Genomic DNA, 12,588 nt, shown 5'->3' with positions numbered 1-12,588 from the left:
TCTAAACATCCCCACGGCATTTTGGGAGCACTCCTCCCAAATCAGGGGGCTCTTATTTTTGTCCCCCCAGCATCACACAGGCATTTCTGCTTGCTGCCAGGTCACCTCCGCACCAGCACAGCACAGAGCGTGAGTCAAGGCTTCTTATTCTACAGGGAGACAGAAACTGGAAAAACTCCGGGGGAGGGGGGGCAAAAAAAAGCACGGATTTGAGAGTGTGTGTTAAAAATAGCTCGAGGGAAAGGGCAGGAGAAGGGCTGGGGTGCTGGCCAACAGGCTGTCAGGGGTATGGGCTTGTAGCTGCAGCTGTGTTTAAAACAGTGGGTTGCTACCAGCCTGCAACAAGCAGCAGGTGCCTGTGCTGCAGGAACTCTCCATTCCTCTTGAAAACAGCGGGGACTGTTTGTAAGAATGAAGTTAAATATTTGCTCTAGGTAAGTGTGCTGACAAAAGGAGTGAAACTGAAGGGGAAAAACCCCCATTCAGTGGAAATGTTTCCTCCTATGGATTTGTCTCTCGGCCCCAGCACAGCACTGGCAGGAAACAGTTCATCACGCGTGTTCTGCTGCCATGACAGAGCCGCGGTCCAAGCTGGTTTCCCACGCTGGGGACATGATAGAGGTGCCCCCGCCGGGGAACACATGGAAATGAGACTCAGCTGCCATTGCTTGTGTCTGTCAGAAGCACCTGCAATATTTGAAGGCTTTAGGACCGACAGCCAGGACAATGGCAGGAAACACCCGATGAGGGCATCAGCATCTCCAGACTTCTATTTCTGGTGACAGTATAAACCTTCTGTTTAATTAAAGACATCTCAAGCTCCCAGGGTGAGGCTCTTTATAGAGGGGGGGGGAAGGAGAAGCTCCTCAAACTACGGCCTGTTGAAGTAGCCCATTTTTGATCTCTTCTGGTAGTGGGGTCTTACGAATTTATGGCAGAGTGTAATAAATCAGAGCAACGAGTGCCATCGGCTCGCACCTGCTGCTCAGAAACCATGCCTGCAATCACCAGCTCCAGGCTGAACCAGCTCAGCTTTTCATCAGCTTCTGCAACTCTGCAGTGTGAGGAGAAAAATCTTGTCCCGTTGCAAGCAGGACTGGAGGAAGGCAGCACACACCTGTCTAAAGTAGCACTTAAACCAGGGCATCAGTGCTGGGAAGCCTCATCTCACAGCAAACCCACCCAGACACCCAGTGCCCAAGGCAGGAGGCAGCGGGGTGCACCTTGGGGTAGCACCAAGGCTCCCCATCCCCAGCTCCTCGCCGGGGGTTCTCCTTCTCCGGCTGGGCTGCTCAGCTGGTGTTTTGCAAGTGGGAAACTGAGGTGGAATGTGATAAAAGACGGGAGGATCGGAGCAGAAAATAGAGCTGAAGGAAGCTCTAAAGCGTTGCCAACATAAGCCACCTCTGCCCGTGGGTGACAGCTCCAGCCAGCTGAGGTGCCACTTCCTTCCTGGACAGCGTGACCTGCAGGTCTGGTATGAATTTGGATGAGCTGTGGGGGGATGTGGGGTAGGGGAGAACTTTGTAGAGTCCGGTGATGGTTGGACTCGATGATCCCGAGGGGCTTTTCCAACCTGAATGATTCTGTGATTCTGTTTAGGGGCCCCAGGAGCTCTGTCCTGCCAGGGGGGTTGTGCTTTGCCCGCTGCAGGGGCTGCAGAGCCGGGGGCAGTGGCCGTGGCCCAAGGGGCGGGTGTCCCCGTGGGGCTCTGGTGCCTGTGACATCACAGAGGAGAAGTCACCCAGGGATGTCACCAGGGTGCCAGCCGGCAGCACCCGCTGCAGTACGGCTCGGGCCAGCGGTGGGTGAGGCTGGTGGGGGGAAGGCTGGGCCGGACGAGGGCCGGGGCAGAAGCTCTGGCCCCTCAGGGGGGTTTCTACAGCCGGGGCGAGGGCGCAGCCGCTGCGGGGAGCGCCTGGGGCAGGGCAGGTGCCGCCCTCGGGGCTGGGCGCAGGGGTGCCGGGGCTGCCAGCCACGGCCAGTGCCCGGGGGCTGTGGGGAGATGTCCCCGTCCCTGCAGCGCTCACCACCCTCCCCCTTACTGCCTCCCAGCTCCCTCGGGCCCTCTCCCACCCGGCCCCAGCCCCGGCATATTCTCCCCTGCTGCCCCAGCCGCCACCTCCCTCCCACCCAGCCCCACTGAGCCCCTTCTCTCCCTCCTCCTCCTCCAGACCATGGCTGTGTTCATCACCCGCGTCCTGACCCTGCTGAGCATCGTGCAGTACGTGCTGAGAGCCGGGGACCGGCAAGACGCGGCCACGCAAGAGCTCCTGCGGCAGCGCGAGGAGCAGGAGCAGCAGGAGATGACCCGGCTGATGGAGGAGGTGGAGCAGAGCAGCCAGGAGCAGCGCGGCCTCGCTCCGGAAGGCCTGCTCCTCGGGGCCTGCCAGCACTGGTGGTTCTGGGCCTCCGCCGACGCCCTGCTCGTGCTCTTGGGGCTCTACTGGCTGCCCAGGCAGAGCGGCGCTGACGGCGACAGCAGCAGCCAGCGGGGAAGCGCCAGCGGTGCCGAGGAGCAGAGAGGGGAGGACGAGGACTGCGAGGGCAAAGCAGAGCCCAGTGACACCCTGGCTGGACACAAGCCTCTGCAGAAGGCGGGGAGCTCCGCGGCGCCTGCCAAGCAAGCCCGCCCCAACAACTCCCTCCTGACGGGGCCGCATCCAGCCTTGGGACAGGGCAGCGCCTACGAGTGCCCCCAGAACAACATCCCCCAGCGCCTGCTGCTCGCGCCCCCGAGACCACCCCTGGGCCACGTCGTCCGCCAGCGCTGGGCACCGCGGGGGCTCTGCCGGCAACGCGCTGCTGCACCCCCGGCAGCTCCTGACGGGGAACGTGCTGCGCCGCCTCCTCTGCCCCGGGAGCACCCCAACACCAGCCGGGTCCCCGCTTCCCGCGCAGCCTCTGACCCGCTCCGCTGGCACGCTGCTCCAGCTCGGAGGCGCAGGAGGGCGTCAATAAATACCCAATAGAAATAATATTTATTTTATTATAAAAAGAGATAGACAAATACCCTGAAGAAATCCCCAATAAATTAGTTTGGTTTAAGCAATCCCGTGTCCGTGAGTGCCTGGGCAGCACTGTGCTGGGGAATGTCACCCCTTGGCTCCATCTCCGCCCTGTAACAAACAGATGAAGTTTGTTGATGAATTTACGTTTGCAGTGGTTACACTCAGACCTTTAGTGCCTCCTTCTCTTCTCTCTCTTCTCCTGGTGTTCCCCACATGCCCTCCTCCCCGCCTCCTTTCCCACAGCCCCAACCACCTCTGTCCTTGCTCCCAAGGCCGCCGCTGAAATCAGCTGTTCCATCCCCGGGTCGGGCTTTTCCTGGCTGAGATCAACCCACCACACGCGGGTCCCTTCTTTTCCTCGGGGAAAGAGCACAGAAGGCACAAACAAAACTCATTAGATTAGGAACGAGCAGAGTACCGGCAGGCAAGGATCTCTGGAGGTCAGGGATGTGTGAAAATGTCTCTTTCTCCCCAAAATGAGCATTAAGGCGCTGTGTGGTGACTCGTGTCCCTACAGCGACCGATGAGAAGATTTCGCCATCTCCTGGGCGCCCGCTTAAGCTCCATCTTAAGTAAGCCCAGGATGCTGCAGGCGTGGCGCTGTCCCCAGCAGCTGGGAGGAGGAGGAGGGGGTGGCCGAGGGGGGTCAGGGGGGTTTGGGAAACACCCCCCCTCCCCAAATGGCCAAATCCCCAACCCCCAGCTACTCACTGAGGGCGAGGCAGGAGCAGACCCACTGCAGCACCGCCACGGTCTGGAGCCGGCGGCGAAGGGGGAGCCGGAGAGGGGTGAAGTGAAGGGGCACGGCGGGGGGGGGCACTGGGACTGAGGGAGTCAGTGGGAACAGGGAGGGGCACTGGGAGCTGGAGGAAGAGGGGCGGGGAATGGGAGCTGCTGGTTTTAATGGAGCTGGTCCCACCCCAAGCCCTGCCCTCCCCTGGGAGGGGAGCACACTGGGAGACACTGGGAGATATTGGGGGGGGTAAATGGGGAAACTGGGGGACATCCACGGACACTCTGGGGACCCCAAGCCTCCGTCTCTGTCACCATAGAGGGATCACGGGACACTGGGAGGGGCCACAGGGACAGTGGGGGACCCCCAGGCTACCCCCTGTCCCCAGCATCAGGGTCCCAGTAGGGTCACTGGGCAGACTGGGGGCACTGTGCCACCACCCGGGGGTCCTCTTGGCTTTCCCAGCAGAGGAGGGGGGGTGGTTGTGGACTGTCCCAGGCTCTGATTTGGGAGGGACACTGGGGGAGGTGGTGGCTGACGGGGACAGTTTGGGTCCTGGGGTGGGGGCACCCATGGGGGTGTCACTGCTGGGGGCAGGGACACCACGATGTCCTTCTGGACGCTGCTGGTGACAGTGACACTGGGACCGCAGGTGCCATCAACACCAGTCTGGCCACGGGCTGGACACTGGCGACACTGGTGGTGCCAGGGGAGGTGGCTGGGGGGAACCAGGCTGGGGCTGAAGGTCATCACCTGGGGGGCAGGGGGACAGCGTGGGGCATAATCCTCTGTCCTGACTGTGATTCCCTTGGCAAAAAGAAGTGGCACTTGCAAAGGTAACAGGGAGTTCAAAAACATTTTTCCTAATTCGTTTAACTTCATGGATAAAGAACACCTGAGCAGCGCTGCCATTCCCTTGCACACAAAAGCCTTTTGAAGTCATGAAAAATAAATTAATTCCAGGCTTTGAGCAGAAAACTCATCGCGCCACTGGACAGCTGAGTTGTTGTTTGACCCCATCTAAAAGCCTTTCGAGAAAGAAAGGCTCAAAAGATTTGCAAGGGAGGCTTTTTAATAGGATTTTGACAGAGATCTTCGAAGTGGTCTTGTGAGAAACAACCTGTGGTAGGTGTTTGGGGAGCCCCAGCTGTGTAGAACAGCAGCTGACTCCCGTGCGGGGGGTGGCAGCGCACAGGCCCTGGAAAGCAGCACGTGCTCCCCCAGGAGCCGCCTACAGCAGCCCCGCCCTGTTCTGCCCTCTAATCAAACTGCAGCCCAGTGACCAGTTACACTCAGAGGAGAAAAAACACTTTTCCAGTTGAAGGTTTCATGAAGTGAACTTCAGGTAGTTAAGGATTCCTTACCATGCTCCTGGGCTGGCAGCAAACCCCCGTCTCCCCGCCCCAAGGCACAGTAAAGCCGCGGTTTCTCTCTCTCCCACATTCCGGCGTAACCTGCCAGCGCCCCCCACCAACACCACACGTCAGGGAACTGGCAAACAGAGAAGCAGAACATGACTGGAGGTTGCTTTAAACACGACGTTGCAAACTGTACGGGCCATTCTGCAGACTACCAGGTGTGCTGTCGTAACACTGGTGCAGAGAAACAACACTTAAAATTTGAGTTTCTTCAGGAAGAAAGAAAAGAGAGTTCCTGGATGCAGCCTTCTCTTAGGGGACCTCTCCCCTTCTGCAAGGAACAAAAATGCAAGAAACAGCCTTGACCTTCAATGGGAGAGGCTAAAAAACCACAAACCCTTTTCAGGAGTGAGGACAAAGAGCTTCAGATCAACTAGTTTCAGTTTTAGGGGGGAAGAAAGAATCTCTTGCTCGATGATCCATTTGTCAGTGGAGTCTGTTCCAGGTTACACCATCTCCTGCTGCCATGTCAAACACGATTATGCCCGGGACTAACATGCACTAAAGCAGTAATGTTTCTACAAATACGAAAGAAGAGAGAATTCCCAACGGCAAAAACAATTCAGACCCTGATTTAACAGGGTTCAAGTGACCGGCAAGGCCTACTTCAGTACAGAGACTGTCCTAAAGTGAGGCCTCAAACCAAGAGCACTTCAAGACTGGGGGACAAGTGTTAGTGACACAACAAAGATCCAAAACAAGGGCCAAAACACTCTGAGCACTTTACACAGTATTTCCTAAGAGTCATGACGTTATTTTCCCCAAACTCTTCAGCTTCACACAAAACAATATCCACTGAGCTTTGAACAAACAAAAGCAGCCACCTAATACCTTCTCTGCTCCCCCACCGCGTCCTCCAGAAGGTGCCTGATGGTCACAAAGCCACCGACCCAGCAAGTCCACATTTATTTCATGCAGCCGGTCTGGTACAGCCAGGAATCCTGTGCAACCAGAGAGACACAATTACAGACAGCAGCTGGTACTGAGGATCAGCCACAGAACAAATGGATTCACGGGCAGAGACTGGGTAACTCTGATCATTAACGTTCCTGGCAGCTGCGGGGACATCTACCACCCGGCTTATTTCCAATGTCTCCTGCAACTCACACGCACTGAGAAATCCCTCTATTTGCCCCGGGAAATACCATTTGTGGCACGTCTGGCCACGTTTCTGGGGGTCACTAGGAAAGTACAAATTCCAGGAAACAACAGTGTCAGCTGAAGCCTGCTCATTATCACCTTCTCCTGAAAAAAACAACCCCCAGACGTCCAACAAACAACAAAACCAGAAGCACACACACCACCAGCGATGTGCCTGTCCCACAACACTGCAAGATACAGGTAGGACTGCCAGAAACTTTTGAACTGCTGTGCAAAGCAGTGGCCGCTCACAGCATTTTAAGGAGTGTGTGAATGTGCAAGACGAATCTAAACCCGCCAGGAGATGGCGACTGCAAACCCTAAACGGAACCGGCAGCCCCAGCAGAAAATAGATCGTCGTTGCTTTTCCGCCTTAAAAAGCCGACCTGAACCCGTGACTGTTAACTGTGACCCGAGGCAGACGTGACCACGGCCCCTCAAGCCTTCTGGAGGTGCAGGTGGGACTGAACAGGGTGGGGGCACTCGGAACAGGCTCACCCAGGCAGGCTGGGCACGGTCACCCCCACGTCTCTCCACCAGCACTTGCTAACGCTGGTCCCCTGGGGTATCCAGAGCTGCAGGCAGGGAACGGGAAAGCAGCTCCTCTAACACCAGCGTTCAGCCCAGAACTCTGCCTCCCCAGCGCCCAAACGGGACAAAACTCAAACTGGGCCCCTTCTCCTCACGCCGGGTCAGAGTTTGGGACCCCAACGGGATGCCACAGCGTGGGAAAGCTCCAAGGACACAGCCTAAGGGAACCGGAGCTCCCCGGCTCTCAGAGTAGTTCTAGAGCTAAAGCGGGGGCAGACATCAACTCCACATCAGGTAAGACAGGCCAGCGCTCAGCCCTGACCCGGGAAGGCAGCCTCCTCCCGGCCTGCCCAAGGGGTTCCAACCCAGCACACTTTCTTCCCAAAGCGGGACGCTGCCTTACTGCGGTGTGACGCCACTCACCCGCTCCTGGAGACGGCACCAGAGGGACACGGCACAAGCCATCAAGCCGCTGTCTGCGAGCACCAGAGCCCTCTGGGGACTGTTCTTCACCACGGGGCCCCTGAGAGAGAAAACAGGAGACAGAAGAGATGGTGAGACATTTCAGCTACGGCGGAGCTACCTCAGGGCAACAAGACTGAGACTGAGCCCTTTTGCTCGGGGGAAAGTGCACACCAGAGAAATACCCGCTGAACAGAAATCTCCAGCTAAACTGAGGAAAAAAAGCAGATTTGAGGAGCACAACATAGCAACAGACTACCACAAGACTTCTTTTGTACGGTACTAGAGTGTAAACACACTCCACATGCATCAAAACTGGTCCGTAACTGTACATTCCATACAATTGCTCCCTCATTATTTAAACATAATTTAATACACAGCAATCTGTATTTCTGTGCAAATCAGCATCTAGAGAATCCAAACCTTGCCTCTTCCTCTGGCCAGACGCATCTTTCACCTCAACGTGCACCGAGAAGCATTCGGAAAACCCCAAAGCGCTTGTCTACAAAACCCCAGTAACACCCGTAGCTAAGGAATATTTGGAGAAGCCGCTGCAGAATTCACGGTGAGCGCAGACAACATCGCCAGTGGAGGAGCTTCAGCAGCACAGCGTTCCCAGACCTGGCAGCTTCTTTAGCAGATGAACCTCAACAGCTCTGCCCGCTGCGGTTTTTTTCCCCGGAAGGTACCGAGTTCGTTTCTGCCCCTCAGACACTTCTCGCCGCGTTTCCTCCCCCCGGCCCTGCCGAGGCCGCACGCACCGAGCTCAGTGCCCGAGCAGAGGCACCGATTCCCCTCCGAGCACCCGCCGCTTCTTCCCCCGGCACCCGATCGCCCGCTCAGCCCCGCTGCCGGCTCCCCCGCCCCGCTGGGACGAGCGGCCGGGCCCGGAGACCCCCCGACACCCCCCCCCGGGCCCAGGCGCCGGCGGCCCCGGCCGGGCCCTTCCCGCGCCGCGCGCTACCTGCACGCGCCGCCGCCGCCGGAAAGAGCGTCCCGGGGCGGGGCGGGGCGGGGCCGGGGCAGCTCCGGCAAGGCCCCCGCTAGAGGTGCCCGGCCCAGCGCCTGACCCGCGCGTGCCGGCGGGCACAGGGACGCCCCGGGCACGGCAGGACCCCGCCCGGAAGCCGCGGCTCTGAGCAGAGCCCGGCGCCGGAGCCAGCCGCGGGGCAGGGCCGTGCAGCCGCGCTTCCTCTCACAAATAAACCCTTTTTCTGCCCAGTTCAGCCCGTGAGGCTGCGTGCGGGGTGACTTCCCGGTGTCGGGCCCTGCAGCTGCGATCCGCGCCGCGCGGAAACACCCTTCGGAGAGTCCAAGGGAAAGTGTGTGTAACGCTGCTGGCACAGAGCACAGGCAATAAGGTCTCTTTGCTTCTTTATTTTGGGCGGTGGGGGTGGGATGGGGGGAGGGCTCTGGGGGAGGGGTTTGAGGCGTTGCGGGGTGCGTTGGGTTTTTTGCGGGGTTTTCAAGGGGGGTTGGGTGTTTTTTTCCAGCCAATACTTGTCCGGCGTGGCACAGCACCGATCTTCCCGCAGGGCAGTCAGTGGCAGTTCACCGCCATGAAGCTCTTCCTTAAGCAACTCAGACTTTGCACCTGGCGACAGGATTTGTACCGCCCGGCGCTGCGTTCAGAGCGGGGCTGCCAGGGCCGTGGTGGAGCGAGGGCGTTTGGGTGAGCGGCTGCGAAGGAATTTTGCAGCAGGGAGCGGGGCCAGGGAAGGGAAATGAATTTTGCAGCAGGGTCAGACTGGCTCTTAGGAAGGATTTCTTTGCAGAAGGGGCTGTTGGGCGTTGGAATGGGCTGCCCAGGGCAGGGGGGGAGTCCCCATCCCTGGAGGGGTTGAAGAGTCGGGTTGACCCAGCGCTGAGGGATCTGGTGGAGTTGGGAACGGTCAGGGTGAGGTTCATGGCTGGACTGGAGGATCTTCAAGGGCTTTTCCAACGCAGATAATTCTGTGATTCTGTGAATTCCCTGAGGGGTTCAGGTGGGAAGGGGTCTCTGGAGGTCATCGAGTCCACCCCCCCTGCGCCAGCAGAGCCAGTTGTGCAGGACCATGTCCGGTTGGATTTTGAGTAACTCCAAGGCTGGAGACTCCACAGCCTCTCTGTGCAGCCAGTGCCAGTGTTTGACCCACCCTCGCAGTAACAAAAAGTGTGTTTTCTTGTGTGCAGGTGGGGTTTTATGTGTTTCATTTGTGCCCGTTGCCTCTTGCCCTGTTGGTGGGTGCTGCTGAGGAGTGCGTGGCTCCGTCTGCCTCCTTCCATCCCATCGCGTGTTGGTGCACATTGCCAAGATCCCCCTGAGCCTTCCACAGGCTGCACAGCCCCGGCTCGCTCAGCCTCGTGCTCCATCCCCTTCGTGGCCCATCCCCGGACTCTCTCCAGTCTGTCCCCGCCTCTCTTGTCCTGGGGATCCCAGCGCTGGACACAGCACTCGGGGGCGGCCTCAGCAGCGCCGAGCGATTCCCCAGGAAGGCCGGGGAAGGTGCATTCTGCCAGCACTGACAGAAGGGCCTATCCAAGGTAAAAAGCAATAAAATTCCTCCTTCTCGAGAAATGCAGTTAAGTATATATACTGATGGAAAGGAGTAACAGGGGTAAATATACCAGACGTGAAATAACTGTGATGCTGTAAGTCATTCTCAAGGAGAAGGTGCCCGCTTTCACTTGAATCGTCCTGACTGAACATTTACTCGCTTAAGAAGCGTAGCAGTGAGAGAGGCCCCGCTCTCTGAAGCTGATAATCTGTTCCTACTGGATAGTATCTAACTCCTGAAAAGCGACACAGCGCAGCCTTGGTGCTGCAGAGCTGGGAGGGCTGTTCGGGGGCTGCGGGCTGTGGCACGCTGCAGGCACTGGGCAGTTTGCCTGAAATACAATTGAAATGATGTGACGAGCAAAGGGAATAAAAGCAACCCCACCTCTCTGCTTATAAAGAGATTTTTCATAGGATGCAGCAATGACGGCCAGAAATAACACTTTGATCATCTAATTTTACAGTGAAAAACCGTGGTGCTGTCAGGTTCTCATTTCTTGCCCTTTCCAGCATTGTTGAAACTGAAAATAAGGCCATTTCCTCCAGGTTCTTTGCTGTGGGATCAGTCAGAATGAAAACACATTTAAAACTGAGTGATCATACTTGTTTTTTCCCACGCTGATGAAAACACGTGTCTGTGTTTCTCGAGAGCTGTACTTCCCATTCATCCCTAAAGAAGTCATCTTGCTTAAAGCCCAAGAAAACAAGGGTTTTCTTCATGTGTGTTACAGGTTCCTTTGAGGCCCAGAGATAAACGCACCGAATGACAATTCCTGTCTTTGCTGCATTCAGGTGAGTGAGATGGGTTTGTCCCTCAAGAGAAGCCCTGTGAAAACCAGAACTAGTTTTTGTTCATACTGACTCCTGAGTGTGTGTAAAATATGGATAATGTGGGCACCGTTTGAGAAGAATAACCCCCGTCTGTGGTGTACTTTGTGAGACTGTATGTTCTGGAAAGGTCCAGAAGGGAAGATGTAGTCGCTTTCAATTGTTTAACAGAAGCACGTTTCTAGAGGCCACAAAACCCCAGTGTTCGCATATTTCCCTTAGCAAGTGGTGACCTAGAGACAGTGTGCTGCAACGTGGGATTCCTGAGGGAGCGGCATCGATTTCCCTGAGATTCCCTAATTTGCTATCCACCCAAACTCCGGTGATAACGCAGTGGAGGCAAATCCGTATCATTCTGAACAACGCGGAAACACCTCAAGTCCCATTCCGTGTTACGTGCTAGATGCCATCGCAGGCAATAAAAACTAATAATTTTGTTCCCGTTTTGGTCGTATAAATTTTACAGAGAAGTTTTTTACCTCTTCTCCCACCAAAAGCCAAAGATTTAAGAGCAAGCGAGTGGGGCAAGACAACAGCCAGTGAGTTTGGAATTCAGAAATGTTTAGAAATCAGCGAGTTTGTTAGTCAGAAGGAGTGAATGCCGCAACTGAGAGACGGGAGACAGGCTTGATGGAAGCAAAGTTCTCACTTTATTACATGTAACACTCATTTTTATAGAAAATCAGAAGATGCGTGTGTTAAATTGACTGGTTGCTATGCTTCAGAATTCTTATCAGCACGCGCTAATCGGTAGCTACTGAAACTTTAGCAATTGGACTAATAGCAACTAAGCCACTCCTGTAAAAAACTCTAAATTCCTAGCTGTCTGCACCGTCTTCGGCCCTTTATCAAGCATGACTCACAGGTTAGCAATTCTTCACCATATCAGCACTTTTCTCAGTGCTTTTCTCTTCCCTTTATCAGGCCTCCCAAGGTTTGTAGCCTACAAGTTCCAGTACGTCCCCCTCTAACAACGGAGCAGTACAGGCCGTTCTGTCTGAGTCCTTCAGGTCGTACCCAAAAAGTGAAGGGAGGGGATGGACGGGGAGTACAGAAGTAGTGCTTAACTGTGCACCCAATAAAAAGATTTTATTTTCCCTTTTTTGAAGGAAAAGGGGTTTTTCCCACACCTTTCTAATTGCCTTGAGAAATGCACTACAGTGCTCTTCCCTGAGAGCACAGAGCACTGCAGCAGCACCAGCCGTGCTGGATACATTGCTCTGAGCCTTCTATTTGGCAACACGATCACGAGCTGCGATCACCCTTTGAACCTGAGCAGTTCCCTCCTAAATCTGCAAAGAAAATTGCAATGATGTGAGCTGGGCATTTAAAAACTATGCTGACAGATCTTTCCACACTCGTCAGCCTTCTAGCACTAATGCAGTGGGGGTTGGGATGTGCAGAAAGACAGAGAAAACTGAACAAATTCCAGCGTGACGGGAGTGACTGCAGTGGGCTGAACGCAGGGAACCACATGCAGGGTGCTGAGGGACAGCCTGGTTCTCTCGGATGCTCTCGTCAAAAGGCAGCACGGTTCTCATGAACTGAACAGGCATTCTGGGTGAAGGAGGATGGGGAAATGCCTGATCCGGGGAAGGAAACACATAATTGGGTTTTACAAAGTAGGTTTCGAAACCGCGGGTGGAGGGGAGGAGGTGACCTGTGCTAAAAGTGTTGCCTTTTCTTTGAGTAGCCTTTCCAGGCCGTCGCAAATGTTCCCTTTCATCCATTTATTCCCACTGCTCCTTGTTAACTAGTACTTTCTTCAGTACAGTATTTCTTTTTTAGTTTATTTTGGTTTTTAACCACGTATTCTTGCATCTTTCTCTAGAAACATTCTGCACCTTCCCTCTGTTCTCTCTGGCTTGCTGGCAGCCCCGTGGGAGATACACACCAGAGCACGTGTGTAGGTCGAATGCCACCTGCTCC

General features: G+C 55.7%; 2 protein-coding genes across 9 annotated transcripts in view; one reads left to right on the top strand and one right to left on the bottom strand.

The window, feature by feature from the left end:
* Positions 1 to 8,297, bottom strand: part of LOC141936841 (geranylgeranyl transferase type-2 subunit beta-like) — a 28,419-nt gene extending 20,122 nt beyond the window's left edge. Inside the window, exons 1-6 of one of the 8 annotated variants that reach the window (XM_074854175.1) lie at positions 7,719 to 8,042; positions 7,257 to 7,356; positions 5,994 to 6,103; positions 5,109 to 5,235; positions 3,265 to 3,362; positions 857 to 1,466 (exon numbers count right to left, since the gene is read on the bottom strand). In XM_074854175.1, coding sequence (XP_074710276.1) covers positions 1,380 to 1,466; positions 3,265 to 3,362; positions 5,109 to 5,235; positions 5,994 to 6,103; positions 7,257 to 7,356; positions 7,719 to 7,745 — 549 coding nt within the window. In that variant the 5' untranslated portion in view covers positions 7,746 to 8,042 and the 3' untranslated portion in view covers positions 857 to 1,379. The other 7 variants (XM_074854177.1, XM_074854179.1, XM_074854178.1 and 4 more) reach the window with 7 other exon arrangements.
* Positions 1,632 to 2,972, top strand: LOC141936840 (uncharacterized). The gene is made up of 2 exons (XM_074854174.1): positions 1,632 to 1,804; positions 2,175 to 2,972. Exons 1-2 carry the CDS (start codon positions 1,751 to 1,753, stop codon positions 2,970 to 2,972), a joined length of 852 nt encoding a protein of 283 aa, XP_074710275.1. The 5' UTR covers positions 1,632 to 1,750.
* Positions 8,298 to 12,588: the final 4,291 nt, after the last annotated feature.

The sequence above is a fragment of the Strix uralensis genome, chromosome 34 (assembly GCF_047716275.1).
Source record: "Strix uralensis isolate ZFMK-TIS-50842 chromosome 34, bStrUra1, whole genome shotgun sequence".
NCBI lineage: Eukaryota > Metazoa > Chordata > Aves > Strigiformes > Strigidae > Strix > Strix uralensis.
Note: the sequence above shows the minus strand (reverse complement) of the source record. Positions and strands in the feature narration are given on the sequence as shown.